This window comes from Biomphalaria glabrata, chromosome 7 (assembly GCF_947242115.1).
Source record: "Biomphalaria glabrata chromosome 7, xgBioGlab47.1, whole genome shotgun sequence".
Classification (NCBI taxonomy): Eukaryota; Metazoa; Mollusca; class Gastropoda; family Planorbidae; genus Biomphalaria; species Biomphalaria glabrata.
In genome coordinates this window covers 5,210,810-5,227,627 of record NC_074717.1, presented here as the reverse complement: position 1 = coordinate 5,227,627, position 16,818 = coordinate 5,210,810, and the positions used below count along the sequence as shown (strand labels likewise).

The 16,818-nt window shown below is 35.7% G+C and overlaps 2 protein-coding genes across 4 annotated transcripts in view; one reads left to right on the top strand and one right to left on the bottom strand.

Moving 5' to 3' along the window:
* Window positions 1–319: 319 nt before the first annotated feature.
* LOC106066169 (uncharacterized protein F13E9.13, mitochondrial-like) lies at window positions 320–5,952 on the bottom strand. Its single transcript, XM_013225140.2, has 5 exons — window positions 5,811–5,952; window positions 5,064–5,146; window positions 3,900–4,237; window positions 2,504–2,631; window positions 320–2,341 (listed from the first exon to the last, which is right to left on the bottom strand). Exons 1-5 carry the CDS (start codon window positions 5,899–5,901, stop codon window positions 2,124–2,126), a joined length of 858 nt encoding a protein of 285 aa, XP_013080594.2. The 5' UTR covers window positions 5,902–5,952; the 3' UTR covers window positions 320–2,123.
* A 66-nt stretch (window positions 5,953–6,018) lies between these two features.
* Window positions 6,019–16,818, top strand: part of LOC106065422 (G1/S-specific cyclin-E-like) — a 36,494-nt gene continuing 25,694 nt past the window's right edge. Inside the window, exons 1-4 of one of the 3 annotated variants that reach the window (XM_056035978.1) lie at window positions 6,019–6,113; window positions 7,084–7,150; window positions 10,218–10,320; window positions 12,795–12,857. In XM_056035978.1, the coding sequence (XP_055891953.1) occupies window positions 7,137–7,150; window positions 10,218–10,320; window positions 12,795–12,857 (180 nt within the window). In that variant the 5' untranslated portion in view covers window positions 6,019–6,113; window positions 7,084–7,136. Of the gene's footprint in view, window positions 6,114–6,583; window positions 6,722–6,854; window positions 6,898–7,083; window positions 7,151–10,217; window positions 10,321–12,794; window positions 12,858–16,818 lie in introns of those variants that run through there. The other 2 variants (XM_056035977.1, XM_056035979.1) reach the window with 2 other exon arrangements.

Below are 16,818 nucleotides of genomic sequence, written 5' to 3'. Positions count from 1 at the left end.
TCAAATCCTGGTGAAGACAGAGAGATTTTTAATTTTGGGATCTTTAGGGCACCTCCAAGTCACCAGGTTTACTTCATCTGCTCTATAGATCCCAAGGTCTGAAAAGGGGAACTTACTCATCAAAATTCTACCTCATTTTTAGTAAATTATTCAAAATTATTTTCTTTACTCCGTGGGTCCAACATGGCCTGAATGTGTCGAAAAATCCAAAATCTCAAAATATATATCTTTACTTCGTAATCATTTTCCTCACTGTAAAGTCATTTAATTAACAAATAAACCTTTTTTATCAATCGAATGTATAAAGATGCAAAGACAGTTACACGATCATCATTTTTAATGTGACTTAAATACTCTGAAATGTACAGTCGGTGAACAACAATAGCACAGCAGTCAGTAACATCAGCATTTTGTATAGCAACAATGTGTATAATAACATAATAAACAACATAGAATAATGCTCATCCTGAATTTTTATGTGAATAAAAAAAAAAGGTACAACTTTTCAATAAATGGCTGCCTTGTTGTTTGGAATGAAGTCAGACTGTCACCACAATTATGACAAATTCATACCATGTCCATTTCCATCCCTTGCATTCTTTCAGATGTTTTGACCAGGATGTGATTAGTCATCATATCTGATGAAACATTTACATATTTCCAAAAGAAAACTGATGCCCAAAAAAATATATATATTTCAAATTCATGATTGCATTATGGTGAGGATCTATTTAAATAGTCTTGATCATACACATTTTAAATGTCTAAAAAAAAATCTTTCTGTACAATCTCCTATTAAATGCCTGAGGTAAGCTTCAATTTGAATTCTACAATCAAAGATACATGGGAATAGAGAAACTAAACCAGAATAAACTATTAAAAGGTTTCTGGTCATAGTGAAATTAGATGCAAAAGTTCTTCTAAGGCAATGAAACAATTTGCAACACTACACAACTCTTTGTCTAACAAACATTTATTAAGTCCACATAGCAGAACTATATTATGCTAGTCTGCAAGATAGAACCTCATGTTTTATAATCAGTGTATCGCAGGCACAATTATCAGGTAGTATTAGCTTACAAACCGAGGGGGTCTCGACTTTGAATCTTTGTGAAGATAGGAATTTTGAATTTTTGAATTTTAGGATTTTTAGGAAGCATACAAGTCTACCCAGCTCTAATGAAAAATTGACATTATTTGAGAAAATGTCAGGGCTTTTGATAATGATGCTGGCTACAGAGCAACATTGTGAACAAGTAGTGTAAGTTGTCTTAGACTATCAAAATGTTAAAGTCAACTGATATAAATACATATCTGGTTTTAACTTCTTTTGCAGCAGCATGGCCAATATCATTTCAAAATGTTAAACTATTATTACATTGACTGAGTCATCAATTTGTTTAACAAAATATAACAATAAATTAACAAAGAAATTAGCTGTTTTAATAGCGTTTACAATGTGGAATGTAAGGCTCACTGGCGTAAACTGCCTGGCAACCAAACAAGAGGGCTTGAGTTCAAATCCTGATGTAGACCAGGAATTTCATATTGAGTTTAGACTTGAGCTGAGTTGTGTTGTGTTGTGTTTGCTGACTGCCAAAATGCAGAATGGAAACATTCTCCATAATAGCCCCTCCACAGACATGTTCGAAAAAAAAGCTAGAACCAGAGTGCACTGAGCATGCTACAGCATACAAGTATGCATTATACAATAGCAATAATAATAATAATTACAAATAATGTACAGTGAACACAAATACTGTAAATCAGTGATATACATAAACTTATTAACTATTAACATAAACTCTTTTCTGTGATAAAACAATGAATATTTAAAACTGGGTTGTCATTCTCACAAACAAATGATAAGTACTAATCAAAAGATTGTGCGCAATATGTTTTGATTAAAGATGATGTGAACACACTTTTAAATGCAATTAAAATTTGGACTTCAAAAAGTGAAACAAATATTCGGCAATCTATATGGCACACATGCATCAACACTGTAATGTAAATGAATCAAAACTTTAAAGGTGATGTATATCTTCCTGGCATCACTTGATATGATAGATTCTGCTAGACAGTGTCACAATGATTGTAGACTTAACAGGGGCACGTCTGTTTTACATGATCATTGTCGACTCAACCGGAACATGTCTGACTTGCCTGACTGTCTCCATGAAGCTCTCTATCCTCTTCAGGTCCAGGTTCTCATGCCAGTGGCCAGAGTGTTTAAAGTGTGAGCCCACAATCAGAGCATGCGCCTGTTTGTACAGGTGATAGTTGTCCTGAGTAACACCAGAACCAACCAAGACTGGAATAGTAACGCCACCTAAAACAGCTGGAATGTATAGATTAGAATAACAAATTGGTGCTATTTAAAAGAAAAATATCTGAAAATTATTTTCACAATAAATGTTTTAATAACTCAACAAAACTCTATTTTCACTGACATGAAAGTTTAAACTAAAATTTTTTTTTACAAATCATAGTAGCAGATTACCCTTGACTTCCTTGCTGCTAGCTGGTTTGCCTGTGGCATCTCCTGTAATTATCACACCATCACTCATGAAAAACTCTGCAGCTTGTGCAGTGTTGACAACATCAACGTCACTAGTGATAGCATGTGCACTGAGAAACAAACAATTGTCATTACAACAGAGACTTTGGAATGGAAAAGCCCAATGACAGCTTTACGTCAGAAAAGCTTCCATTGCGACCTTAAATATAATCCAACATAAAAAAGTCTTATCCAGGACACCAAGAGTTGAATAAGACAATGAATTTTTAAGAATTCAGAAAATATTATATCTTTCTAACAATTATGAACCTTATGAATAGCACAAGCATGGTTGAACAAACATTTTTGTGTTTATTAAAAAATAGGAAGATCTATATTCTTTTCAATAGTAGGGAAAAAGTAAAATCTGTTGGTCATTGTGCTGGCCACATGACATTCTCCTTAACCATGGAACATAGAAACAGATAACCTTTACATCCTCTGCCCCATAGATCGCAAGATCTGAATGGTGAACTTTACTTTAATCTCTTTTCTGAAAGGTAGAAGGCTGTGCACAGTTACACTCTGTGACAAAAGTATTGGCAAGGTAGTTTATATGCCTCGCTGTGGCTAAGCAGTAAAGCACTTGGCTTCTGAACTGGGGGTCCCAGGTTTGAATCCTGGTGAAGACTGGGATTTTTAATTTCTGGATCTTTGGGCGCCTCTTAGTCGAACCAACTCTAGTGGGTACCTGACATTAGTTGGGGAAATGCAAAAGCGGTTGGTCATTGTGCTGGCCACATGACACCCTCGTTAACCATGGGCCACAGAAACTGATGACCTTTACATCATCTGCCCTATAGACTACAAGGTCTGAAAGGGGAACAACTTTAAAATGTTTTTAAAAAAAAAGGTAAACAGTATCTAAAACTCGGCATAAAATAACCTCACTTTTATTTTTGAATGAAGGTTAAGATACACTGGAGTTCAAACATTTTTATTTATAATATTAAAAAATAATAAAACTTGTGAACAATTTTCAATACTTTATAAACATATAATGGCTAATTGTAATTGTGTTTATGTCACAAGGTATTATTTCAATTTCTGAATTTCAGCTAATTCTGTGAAATTTCTAGTCCCTAGACATTTTTTGGTTCAATAAATTAAATTATTTGTTTCATTAAGAATAGTTAACAGCTACCTAGCTGTGTTGTATGTACTTATGTCAATATGATGATGTCCTTATCACCCCAAAATACTCTTCATTTCTGGTCAAGTTAAGAAAGTTATAGCCTTTTAAATATTGGTTATGGGGTAACATGGCCCCAACACTTAATTATTGTGCATCCTGCTGTTCCTCATTATTATGAAGTACAAAAAAATTGGAATTAATCACCTGTGTTTCTTTTTTATATCTGTAAAAATCATGACGTCCTCTGCACCAATTTCTCTTCGGTAGCGCAGAAGCTCGCCAGCACATGCATTTGTTATCCCTTCGTCTGCTACATGGGCAAAAACAAATCCCTCGGCCCTGATGAACTGTAGGCCTGCAGCTTTGGCCACTGCAAGAGCCTCTTTGTTGGCCCCAGCCAGGACCTGAACACCCACTGGGCAGTGAGGGAACATACGCTTGACCTCATGGCAAACTACAGACATGACAGATGTCACTTCCGGACCAAGTTTGGAGCTTTGAACATAGGGGATGTCATGCATATTCTCTAGCATAATACCATCCTTGGAAAATAAATAAGCAGAGCATTAAAAGTAGTAAAGGCCTACTTTCATGCAGCTATTAAGTTTTTTTCTCACTTCTAAAAGTTTCCACTGTGAGGGGTGTAAATGCTGATACTATAAGCTGATTTTAATATTTCAATACTTAGTTCATTTTATAACAGAGGGCTATAATCCTTAGCTAACCCAATCCTTCTTTATGTGCAAGTGAAATATGGTTAACAAAAGGCATAATTCTTCTAAGTAGGGCATTTAGATAGTCTAAGCAAGGAGAATGAGGCCTTTAAGATTAGGGTGAATTGAAGGGGAAAATATTAACTGTAAATCAAGCCTCGACATATAAAGAGTTCATGTAAATATGCCATGTGAATAACTTACTAACTCAACATCTAGGAATGAAAGAACAAAGAATGGAACAAAACTTATCACCACAAGAGGTAAGAAAAAAAAAGTGTTCAAGAAAATGACGTCTTACAATTAATTAGATGTGCAACTCACAACCTGAACAGATAGGGCATAGAAGTGTAGGTAGTTTACCAACCCAAGAGTAATTGGTATCATCCCATTTAAAAAGATTGATGACTATACTATAGACCAGTAATTCCCAAACTGTGTTCCATGAGGCCTGGATAGGTGTTCCACAAGCTACTGGGATAATTAACTACAAGGTCATCACGTAAATTAATCTCTCTAAAGAATAAACAAAGTGTTCCACTAAATACTCAGAGTATGCAAAGTGTTCTGTTAGAGAAAATGCTTGGGGAAACACTAACCTATATCTAGTATCTAGTCTAGACAAAATAGAAAAGAGCATAGGCCTATAACTTACCACCCCAGCATTTTTGTATAGAGAGGCTTCCTTGCAGGCTAAGTCCACTATTTCTTGAACGGAATGACTGTTGCATGGGGTACCTATAAATATATACATGAGTCATGAGACAAATCACAGTCAATCTATACATATAGATTTAGCTATTAATAGTTATTATTATAATATACTATAGTTATAGATATACAAGAGTAACAAGTAAACTTTACTAAGCATATAAATATCTAGTAGTGCATGTTATTTAGGCTTACTTAGACAGACTTAGAAGTTAGATATAGATCTAGAGTAGATCTAATCATCATCATCATGATCATGAATTCTATTAGGCCTATCTACTCACTAATGAATGGTAACAATACTTTTTCAACTTTAGACAATAATAAATAATACTATTAATAGTTTTTAATACCTACTTTACATTTAAAATCTAAATAGATCTAGATCTACATGATATTTATTAAATTTATTCGATTCATTTTCTGATGTTCATATTTTGTTATACTTATAGCAGCTGTGCATTAAGGATGGCCTCTTTGGTCACACAAGAAGTTGCAAATGCAAAGCAAAGGGAAAAAAGATTTAATAATAAGATGATAGATCGTCTCTCGTCCTCGAGACGTATAAAAAAACATTTAAAATGCCACAGAATAGCAGCAATTAATCGTTCAATCTAAAGAAAATATGTAGATATAGCAATGTATTCAACTAATTGATAACCTTTGTCAACTTCAAAGTTTCTTAACTTACCAGGTAGTGCCTGAATATGAATCATACCAATGATATTGCCCGTTTGATGCTTAAATACTTTCCAAAACTTGTCTAATATGGACGCCGCCATTTTTGTTGATATAAACAGGAGGTGTGTCTATTACAGCCAATGAAACTGTTCGTACACTGACATGCGCAGTGATGTAGTTAAAAAAAAAACCAGCTCAGTTATTCTTCGTGTCTATAGTTCCTTTGTATTTTTACCCATTATTTTTACAACATTATACCGCTTAACAGAATTTAAGCTAAAATATGAAATTTCAATTAAAAAGCGATCGAATGGTATGCTATACTTATGTATTTGTTGTGGAATATGTAAGTTGTTGTGTCACTAGAAAACAGTAGATCGGTTTGTTTACAATTTTGTTCATTCCACGTGTGACCTATTATCAATGAAAACAAAGAAGTAACACATTAAAAATATTGTGGCGATTATATTTTCACCTAATATGGATGCTGATTAATATTTGGTTGATATCTAATTACGTTTTTTAACGCTTTTAGTAAAAGTATTTCGGTTAACCTCGGAAATTTAACCTTTTTCCCCCCGATTATCAAATCTGCTGATAAAGCAAAGTGAGTTGGCATATTGAAAGCATCCAGATGGAATTGGAAATATCAAATTATAGATATTTGTATGATTTGATTTTTTATTCGAATGATTAAACTCATTTATTTTGAACTTAATAATTAACATTAAAAAATGACATTTTAGAAAAAAAAACGTTACTTTCCCCAGTGACCTATTTTTTGGCGGGATGAAAGCTTTGTGATCATTCGGCGGGGAACTCTGAGCCTAATGCTTGACAAGGCATAGAAAGAGATATCTTGTCGGGTTGTGCAATATGGTTCCAAAATCACTTTTGGATTAAATTTTTGTTCTTTTATTGGTACGTCTATTTGGTCTGCTTAATGAGATTACAAAAAAATAAAGTAAAAAATGAGGGTGGTGACGTATAGGATTGAGCTCGATGCAGACTGTCTAGTCTAGCTCTCAGCAGCCAGTCAGCAGGTGTAGTCAGTAGGTTTGCAAAGAATTCGTCGCTGGTCTAGCTAGATCATAGATGTAATAATATTGGACGTCTGGACGATTCTTTTTTTAGAAACTGAATTCTTTTAGGAATTATTTTAACCTATAGTCGTTAATCATTTTAGCGTTGTGTCTTTGAAACCGGTAAATTTTCGCCTTGTTAGTAGATCAATCCGAATGAATGACCTATTATCAGCTACTCAGCTGTTTTTTTCATTTCAGTCTGGACTATTGATAGAGAATAGAGGGGCCCGACAGAATTTTCCCGGGAAAAAATGTCAAAGAAAGGGTATGTATTTTAATTCAATTTATGTTAATCATAGCCTGTTAGATGGTTTGTAAGCTAATATTTACATTTAGTCTTTATAAAATTTGTTTCATCATCATTGTAAAAGAATTTATTGAGGACATCTGTCTGCATCCACTCGACCACTGCATGCATGGTTTTGAGAGTGACATATTGGAGATTTTGCTCTCCTCTAGACTCTAGGGCCTAGGCCCTAGGCTCTATTATTAATCGCGTTTTGTTAATTTTATTTTTGCCATGGATAATCTTTAGTTTAAAAAACTTGGGACCAGGTCTAGATCTAGTAACCAGATCCAGAGTTAAAACTTAAATCTCTATTAACTCTATACATTACAACACTATTGATTATAATAGAACCATATCGAGTCATAGATGTAATAATAGATCTAGATCTATATTATATATTATAATCTAGTAAGTATAGTATAGTGACATTATAGTCATACTATAGTATAGTACTATAGTAGAGGTAAATGCTTGTCAAGTAATTTGATCAAATTGACAATTGATTATTGATAGATCTATGAGAAACTAAAATTATAAATCTTAATTCTTTTGTCTAGATCTATGTAAAGATAATATAGATCTAGACTCTTTATAAATCTAATAATCTAATATTAATATATATATATATATTATAATATAATACTTATATAGATCTATAATATATGTCTAGATTTTAGACTAAATTGTTGATACTGATAGAATAGAAAAATAGATCTAGTTTGTTTAGGCTACTAGATCTCTATAGCTTGATTTAAAAATGATGAAGTTGGCGTGGTTGAAATAATTTATATTTATAATCTATTTCTGGATTAGATTAATCCTTATATATAATTATTATAGATGATTATCGTAGAGTGTTTAGAAAGATCCAAGCTAAGAATAGGTTTAATCTTAGTCCGTTTACTTTTGCACCAACAGTTATAGAGGCTAAATAGCATAGAAATCAAATGAAAAAAGTAAAACAGCGTAATAAATAACAAATAACAATTACAATTGTCGCATATTACTTTCTTGTTAGTTTTCTGAGTTATCACACACTAATATTAGCAGATCTACACTACACGAGACTTGTGCATTATCTTTTAGCAAGTTAATTTTGATTGTCAATGGCTATTCTCACATTAGTTGTTCCTATAAGTCCTATTTCTTTCAAGGCTCTTTGTTTTACCTTTATTTCATTTTCCATAGATTTGATCCATGTAGTCTCTTTGGTAGAGATTTGTTAAGAGAAATTCTTTCTCATCATTGTTTGTGCCACTTTTCTTTTTGCATTGAGGAATGATTTTTATTGGATGTATTTAAAGCAATGAAATCTGTTTTGTAGTTTACTGGTAAAGTTAAAGCTCCCCTTTCAGGGTAGATGATGTAAAGGTCATCTGTTTCTGTGGCCTACAGTAAATGAGGGTGTCATGTGGCTAGCACAACGATCAACTGCCTGAGTCCACCCAGCTGTAATGGGTACCTAACATTAGTTGGGGAAAAGTACTTTACTGGACTGTCTCATTTAGTTTGAAATAGTTAATATTATAACATGATCTTCATTTTGGAAGTAATCTACAGGAAGAAAAAAAGGCCAATCCATTACCATATCAACAAGTCTGTTGTTGGAAACTTAACTTGGTTTATTCCTTTTGGCTCCCACTGAAGCATATGGCTGCAACAGTACTTTGTCATCAGACTCTGTTTTTGGGCAATTCCGTTCAATTGAGTTTAAGTCCATTCTGCCATCTTTGTTTCTTGGTAAACCGACCTCCTCCATGTTTGCTAGTATTGCTTTCTTTCTCTTCTTCTGTGGGTTCCTGTCTAGAGCCTGTATTGCAATGTTACCTGCTGCTCTTAGCCAGCATTGTGTGCACAATCCAGCCCATTTTGCATCAATTCTACAGAGAAATGGGCTTGAGTGGGTCATATCCTCTCAAACAAAAACCCAGCTGTTGTGCACAATCCAGCCCATTTTGCTTCAATTCTACAGAGAAATGGGCTTGCGTGGGTCATATCCTCTCAAACAAAAACCCAGCTGTTGTGCGCAAGGCACACATAATTATGTTGAGGTGGAATTCAGCAAGCCTGGGATAGTCCAAAAAAAAAATGACACATTCCTTTTTGAGTTGGAGTTTAGTGAGGTTGTGCTTGGAATTAACCTTGTAAACTATTAACCTGCAATGTGCTATAATAGTTTGATCAAGCCTGGGTAACCTACACCACAGGGTGTCTAGTGCTTTCAGACTGCATACTTTTTGGGACTTGTCCCAGCACACAAACCATTTTTCCTATTTTGTGAATTAAACCCGGTTGCTGAGTGGTAAAGCGCTTGGCTTCCGAACCGTGGGTCCCTGGTTCGAATCCTATTGAAGACTGGGATTTTAAATTTTGGGATCTTTGGGTATCTCTGAGTTCACCCAGCTCTAATGGGTACCTAACAATAGTTGGGGAAAAGTAAAGGCGGTTGATCATTGTGCTGGCCACATGACACCCTCGTTAACTGTTTGCCACAGAAACAGATGCCCTATAGATCGCCAGGTCTGAAAGTGGAACTTTATACAAGTTACAGAAAATAATTGAAGCTTAGATATAATCATGCTTTATTAAATATAATAAATAATAGATTTTTATATAGTGCTACTTTCATGCATACAGCATGCTCAGAGCCCTATGGTCCAATTTCATTTGTGGACCTGTGATGGGTAAGGGGTATCTGGGAAGTTTTCTGTGCTTAAAGCGTACTTAGCCTCTCGACCACGCTTCCCATGTGCCAGTAATCTGTTTTTATTGGTCTCTATAAATAGTTTAATTTCACACATTAGGTTTATGAAATAAGCTATCTTTCATTTTACAGGTGGTTTTATGTATTTTTTTCAGTACTGGTTGGCAAATTAAGTTTATTGTAAACACAAAACTGTTTAGATGAATTATAAGACAATTTCAACAAAATTGTACTTCCTTGACAAACTTTCATACATAAATGAATGTAGAATGTAAACAATAGTTGCGATTGTTCAATAAGATTCTATAGTTTAATAACTGTCGGTTTCAAACTTTTCAGACCTAGGCATGCTCTCAGGTCCAGAACCACTGAGAATGAAACTGTTCAAGCATCATCTTCAAAGCGTAGAAGAACTTTAGACACAGTAGAAGTAGAAGTAAATGTGAGTATAGTTCATTTATTAATAATTGTATACTCGTGTAATAATATTTATCATGTTTCAAAAGTAGCGGCTATATCTGGACGCTGTTAACTTTACTTCTAATTATGTTGGCCACAAGGCCTTGACGCTAAAATCAGACTGGTGTACTCCTTGGTCATGGGTCACATTCTTGTACTCTTGCAAATCTTGGGCGCTAACTGCAGACATAGGGAAGAGGATCCTAGTGATGGAAGTGAGATGCTATAGAAGGATCTTTGGTATCACCTACAAATCAGAAGGTTTGGAACAGGATCAAAATGGCTGTTGCTGACCACTGTCAAAAAATACAAACTCAATGAAAGGAATTCAAGCAATGAGGATGTTGATTAACAATGAGATAGTGAGGAGTAAATAAAGCAGCCGTCTGCTCTTTGATTCTCTCTTTGTAACACAAGTATTCTTCCTTTTCTAGTCAGATTGCTGCTTAACTGAGCTCTTTTGCAGTATGTGTGATGGAAAAGTAGCATGATGTTATTTTCAGCTATTCTGCACCGCTATATAGAGTGTTGGTATTAATACCAACAGCCTTCAGGTTTGAGAAAGGCTCGACCCTTCACTAGTCTTAATGGTGGCAGCTGATAGTTTCAGCAATAGCTCTACATCAGATGGACACAGTTCCTCACCAGACAAGCGTCTCAGCCAGAGCTCAGTGCTTCCCCAAACAACCCCCAGCAGAACTCTGTGCCCAGTCAAGTGTGCAGAGGCAGGCCAGGAGAGTCTGATGCTCCTGCAACATTAACACTGTCAGAAGACCCTAAGAGGGTGATCTTATTCCAGTTACCAGAGGACACCCAGTTAACTGATCAGACATCTATTTTGCTATAAGAAGGCTTAAATACCAAGTCTTAAGGGTGGCAGCTGATAGTTTCAGCAATAGCTCTACATCAGATGGACACAGTTCCTCACCAGACAAGCGTCTCAGCCAGAGCTCAGTGCTTCCCCAAACAACCCCCAGCAGAACTCTGTGCCCAGTCAAGTGTGCAGAGGCAGGCCAGGAGAGTCTGGTGCTCCTGCAACATTAACACTGTCAGAAGACCCTAAGAGGGTGATCTTATTCCAGTTACCAGAGGACACCCAGTTAACTGATCAGACATTCTATTTTGCTGTAAGAAGGCAGACATCTTGTTTTGCTGTAAGAAGGCTTAAATACCAAGATGCTGTAATTCAGATAGCTGATGCATCCCAAAGACTCACATGTTCCAGTGAGTCAAGAAATGAACAACCTTAAACAATTTGTCTTTCACTCAAGTATTGGGCACTTCTTTTGTCACTTTGTGATTGAACAGAAATTATAGGATTTCAGATCTCACCAAAAGGTGTATGTCACTTAATTGTGGTCTGATACCACGAGGATAAGTTGTGATTTTTTTTTGTGTAAATTATTATTTCTGAAACGGCAAACGTTAATGTTTTATTTTTCTTCGAATGTTCATTTATTTTTGAGCCATGCTAAATTTATTCCCAGTATGTATTTGATATTTAATCTAATTTAAGTTTTGTTTTCCTGCTATCTCTGACATGGACATGGTAAAAAACTGCAGACTTGGTTTTGGAAATACAGGCTATTATATTATATACCTGTATTACTATTTAGCCCCTCACCAGTAACTCATTTCAATTTTGTTCTTTCCTGTCTTAAATAATTGCCCTGAGAGTCACTTGCATTTCAATATATATATTCAATTTATCTTAAATGCTTCTCCATAGCTAGTAATAATATTTAAAATAAACACAAGATGATAAAAAGTTGTAACTCGTTAGTAAGAATGGGTTTGAACTGATTCATTTGTATTTATTTATTTTTTGTCTGAATATGTTTGGGAGGACATCCACATTGTAATGTGTGACATGTCAAGGAGTGTACTGTAACATCAGAGTGGCCTCTCTGTTGAAGCTATGCCTGTACCTGTCCAGTCTCTGTTGACATAATTCAGATAAGGGTGTTAAGATAATCCCCAGTGCCTGGTGGTCAGAACATGTTTGCACACAGTTGTCTTACCATCGTCAGGGGAGGGTCACCGGCTCATCAGTTTCATGTTTTGGCAAAGATACTTTTTTTTTTTTTAAATCGGTACAGTCCCTTATAAATTGATGTGCCTCCCACCCTCCCCATAATCTCAAGGGCCCCCCCCCCCCTTTCTCTTCTCTATTACCATCCAACAGAAGACACATTTTTTTCCTTGGGTGTCTGTGATTATCATCTTGTTATCTGTTACTATATTTAGAGCTGGCACAGTTAGTGTCACTTTGTTTTTGTTTGGTACTAGATCAGACCTGTTCTAGTCTCCCCCCCCCCCCCCCCCTCTCCCCATACACTTAAGAGCTCGTCTCCTGTGTTATCTGTATCTAAAATATCAGTATATTACATATTTTGTCATCGGTGTAGTTTTTTTTTTTTTTTTTTAATTCATAATGTTTTCTTTCATGTTGTTTAGCATGAAACTCAAGTCCATTTAAGTCACACATCCCAGACAACAAGCAGACATTACAGATTTAGGGTAAGTCTATTCAGATTGGTGTTTAGCTTTTTCATTCCTCAGGCTTGACTCAATAGATGAATTACCTTTCATCTTTCATACACCTTCAAGAGTTGTTGCCTCTGAACTTTACTAGAAGGAAGTAAAACTCTCATAAGACAAGATTAGATTTATTTGCCTGACTCTGCAATAAAAAAAAAAAGAGCCACAGTATAATAATAAGCGATTGGAAATCAGCCTGCCACAATTGTAATTTTTTTTTGTTTTTGTTTAATGAAGAGTCATGATAGGAAAGGACTACTTCATACTGAATGCCCTAGCAAGAAACTTAACAGTGTTGAATAATGCCCCATAGATCCTCTGCAGTTTAAGTAACTAGACAGTTGCATTCCCTAATAGATCTTGCAACAGGATTGGTAAAAAAAACTTTAAGCTCTCCTTTCATACCTTGTGGTCTATAGGGCAGATCATCTGTTTCTTTGGCCTACGGTTAACGAGGGTGTCATGTGGCCAGCACAATGACCAACCGCCTTTACTTTTCCCCAACAAATGTCAGGTACCCATTAGAGCTGGGTGGACTCAGAGGCGCCCAAAGGTCCCAAATTAAAAATTCCAGTCTTCACCAGGAGTCGAACCCGGCAGCTCCCAGTTCAAAAGCTAAGCGCTTTATCGCTCAGCCACAGCGCCTCTAACAGGATATTTTATTCCTGAAGTAAAGGCAGTAAGAAGATGTAAAATACATTTCTGTCTCAAGGTTTAAAGATACACATGAGACCTCATTCCGAAAAAATTGTTCATTGAGTCTTTTTCTCAGTATAAAAAGATTTGGAGAAATACTTTATCATGTCACTGAAAAGAAAATGTCAGGCATATATACTCCTCCCTTAGTCTGTTTTACTGTTGGGGCACCACACAAGATCTGTCAACCATCTTTCTCCATTCCTCTCTGTCCTTAGCCTCGGATAGAATTTCATTCACTGACAGGCCTGTCCATTCGTCCTCTCTTTTTCTTCTTCCTGGTACTGTTCCCTGAATGAAGGTCTTTGTGAGCCCCGAGGACCTTGTGGTGTGGCCATAGAGTTTGAGTTTACATCTTTTGAAGCGGTTAGCAAATAAAACAAAAATTTCTCAGAGTAACACTTGTGGTACCAAGCTTAGAATGTCAGCGCTGCCACCACAACATTATCTATGTTTAACACACTTCCATGGAAATGTTCCTATAAAAAAAAATTTAGTATGAACAGAAATGCTAATGGTTTAATCAATTATCAATTATCTTTTCATAACATATTCTAGTCATCAATGTCTAAGACCAAAACGTTGTCACTCTGAATAAAACTAGATCATTAAAATTTTTAAAAAATTACTAACATACTTGTGTCTTCTAGCGAAATGCAAGAAAGTACTTAATGTTTCTGTGTGATACAGTAACAAGTTGATAAATCCTTTTGGTGTGTACTTGATTCTTGTCACTGAAACTCATCCTATAGACAGGTGTTTCCCAAACTGTGTTCGGCTGAACACTAAGCCTGAATAGGTGTTCCACGAATTACTGGAATAATTAACTAGTAGTCCACCATGTGAAATAACCTCTCTAAAAAACAAATAAAGTGTTCCGCTAAATACTCAGAATGTGCGAAGTGTTCTGTGAAGGAGAAAGTTTGGGAAACACTGCTAAAGACATTAAAACTTTAATATCAAAGAATTTCGTGAAAGACATGGGGATCTATACAGTCAGAATCCTTAATCTTGTATAAAGAATGTTATTGTCTATACTGATACAGAAAATATACATTCCTCTCAACACTACCTTCAACTCTAGAGAATTAGTTTTACAAATACACTTCATTTTTAGGGGGAAATGTTGTTGTTTTTTTTAAACCAACATTCTTTATTTGCAAATGTACTTGATCTAGTTTTAGCTGGTTGTGTAACAAAATTTAGCATACTGTAGTTAGTCTTGGCAACCTATTTTTGCGATGATTTTAAACTTATGTTTTTTTTTAAATTGGAGTTGACAAATCTTTAGTTATTATTTTGTAACCTTGCTGGATGTAGTCTGGTGTGCACAATCACATAACCTTGGGGGAAGCAAGCCACTGTGCGAACTTTACAACATTTTAGAGTGAACTCTGAAAAAAATGTATTTAAGGTTTAGTAGAGCAAATTAAGTGGTAATTTAATGTACCTTTCACATCTTTTCAGAGAAATTTGGTTGACACAGTTTAAAGCATTCAATAATAAACTCATGACTTGGTAGCTATTGTAAACAAATGACTTGGTAGCTATTGTAAACAAATGATTTGGTAGCTATGGTAAATGAATGACTTGAATTCTTGATGGTTATGGTAAATGAATGACTTGATGGTTATGGTAAATGAATGACTTGATGGCTATGGTAAATGAATGACTTGGGGCTATGGTAAATGAATGACATGGTGGCTATGGGTAAGTGGATGACTTAGTAGTTTTGGTAAACTATGTGAAGGAAGTTTAATATCCAGCATTAAGTCTGCATAAATGGAAACTGGAAAGTTCCACCAATTATTGATGTAATAGTCTAGAAGATTTGTCTTGGGAAGAATTTTCTGTCCAAATATTGTCAGTTCTTTTTGCATTGTCCTCTTTTACGTAAATCACCCTCTCTTACTACGTACATCACAAGAAATTATACTGCAAGAAAAGCCATGATCTAACCCAATATTCGCCAATATTCTATAGGACTTAAAAACCCAGAACAACTCGAGAATGTATCAGACGACCATACAACTATAACTTTATGGCTTCAACAGATTCGTCTAGACTTAGGCCAACTCATACACATTATTAGATCTACGTTGAGGGAGCTTAATCTCGTTCTACGTTTGAGTGTTTCACCTCAAAGAATTTGACGTGAATTTATAATTTCTTTTTACCTCAGCAGATTTTTTTTTCTGTGCACCTTTCGTCATTCCGTTGTTTGCAGGCGGAGGGAATTCTTGTGACCTACTTTCGCGGCAAAATGCCTTGCGCGCGCTATTTTATACCACACACACACACACACAACGTTGACCCCTCCCCCAACCCAAGTTTAAAACAAAACCGTAGCCTTTTTTTATAATAAAACTTTTAGTATTCCACATCCTCCCTCCTTTATTTTTTTTATTTTGTGAGACCCATCACTTTTAATCACCACTAGGCGCTTTGTTTACTTGGTGGTTGAAATTTCCATGTTCCGACTTTTTGATCTCCAGCGCGTGCCTTCACTCTGATTGTCTCCGCCTTCTTCTCCCCCCTACCCTCCTCTTAAATTTCCCGACTTGTGCCGCGGTTTTCATTCATGTTGTTTTTTTCCACCGTGGAACCCCCCTTCCCCCTTTTCTTTTATTTCTACCCACCTTTACTCCCTCCCTTCAATATTGTCAATTTTGTTGCTAAGGTCTCCCGCCAAAAGAATCAACGAACGCGCATCGCTTGGTGTCACTGGGAGTATCGGGGGCCGCTCACGTTGAGATTCTCCGCCAGTCACCCTACCCAAGTTATATATATATATATATATTTTTTTTTTAAGTTACCGTAGGCAGCTGTTTGGTAAGACACCTTTCCCGTTACCCCTCCTCTTCCACGTCTGCTCCAGTTAGCTGCCTCTTTGTGCGTCCGAGGGTGGAATGCCTTTTATGTTTCTGAAAAAAAAAAGAAGCTTGTATTTGCATACTGTGAGGGGGGAGGGGAACGAAAGATACCTTATTTGTAGTTTTTAAAATTGTTTTGTATTTGGTTAGAGTTTCTAACATATATGCTTCATCGCTTGAATTGTCAGATCATTATCATTTGTTACCGCTGCCACGAATCAGATAAAAAAAAAAGTTTGGTCTATAAATATAGAATCTAATCTAGATATCTTATCTTATTATTGTCTTATAAAGGCGTTACTTCAAAAAAGAGGATTTAGGATTTACGTTTCGTAATTAGCTTGGTTAGAATTTTATTTCACTAGGGTTAA

What these genes read in the sequence shown, in the direction of transcription:
- LOC106066169 (XM_013225140.2), bottom strand. Translation starts at nt 5,901, where the DNA reads ATGGCGGCGTCCATATTAGACAAGTTTTGGAAAGTATTTAAGCATCAA. An exon ending in TCATATTCAGGCACTACCTG is followed by an intron (nt 5,147 to 5,810) that starts GTAAGTTAAGAA and finishes ATATATTTATAG; the next exon opens with GTACCCCATGCAACAGTCAT. An exon ending in TATACAAAAATGCTGGGGTG is followed by an intron (nt 4,238 to 5,063) that starts GTAAGTTATAGG and finishes TTATTTTCCAAG; the next exon opens with GATGGTATTATGCTAGAGAA.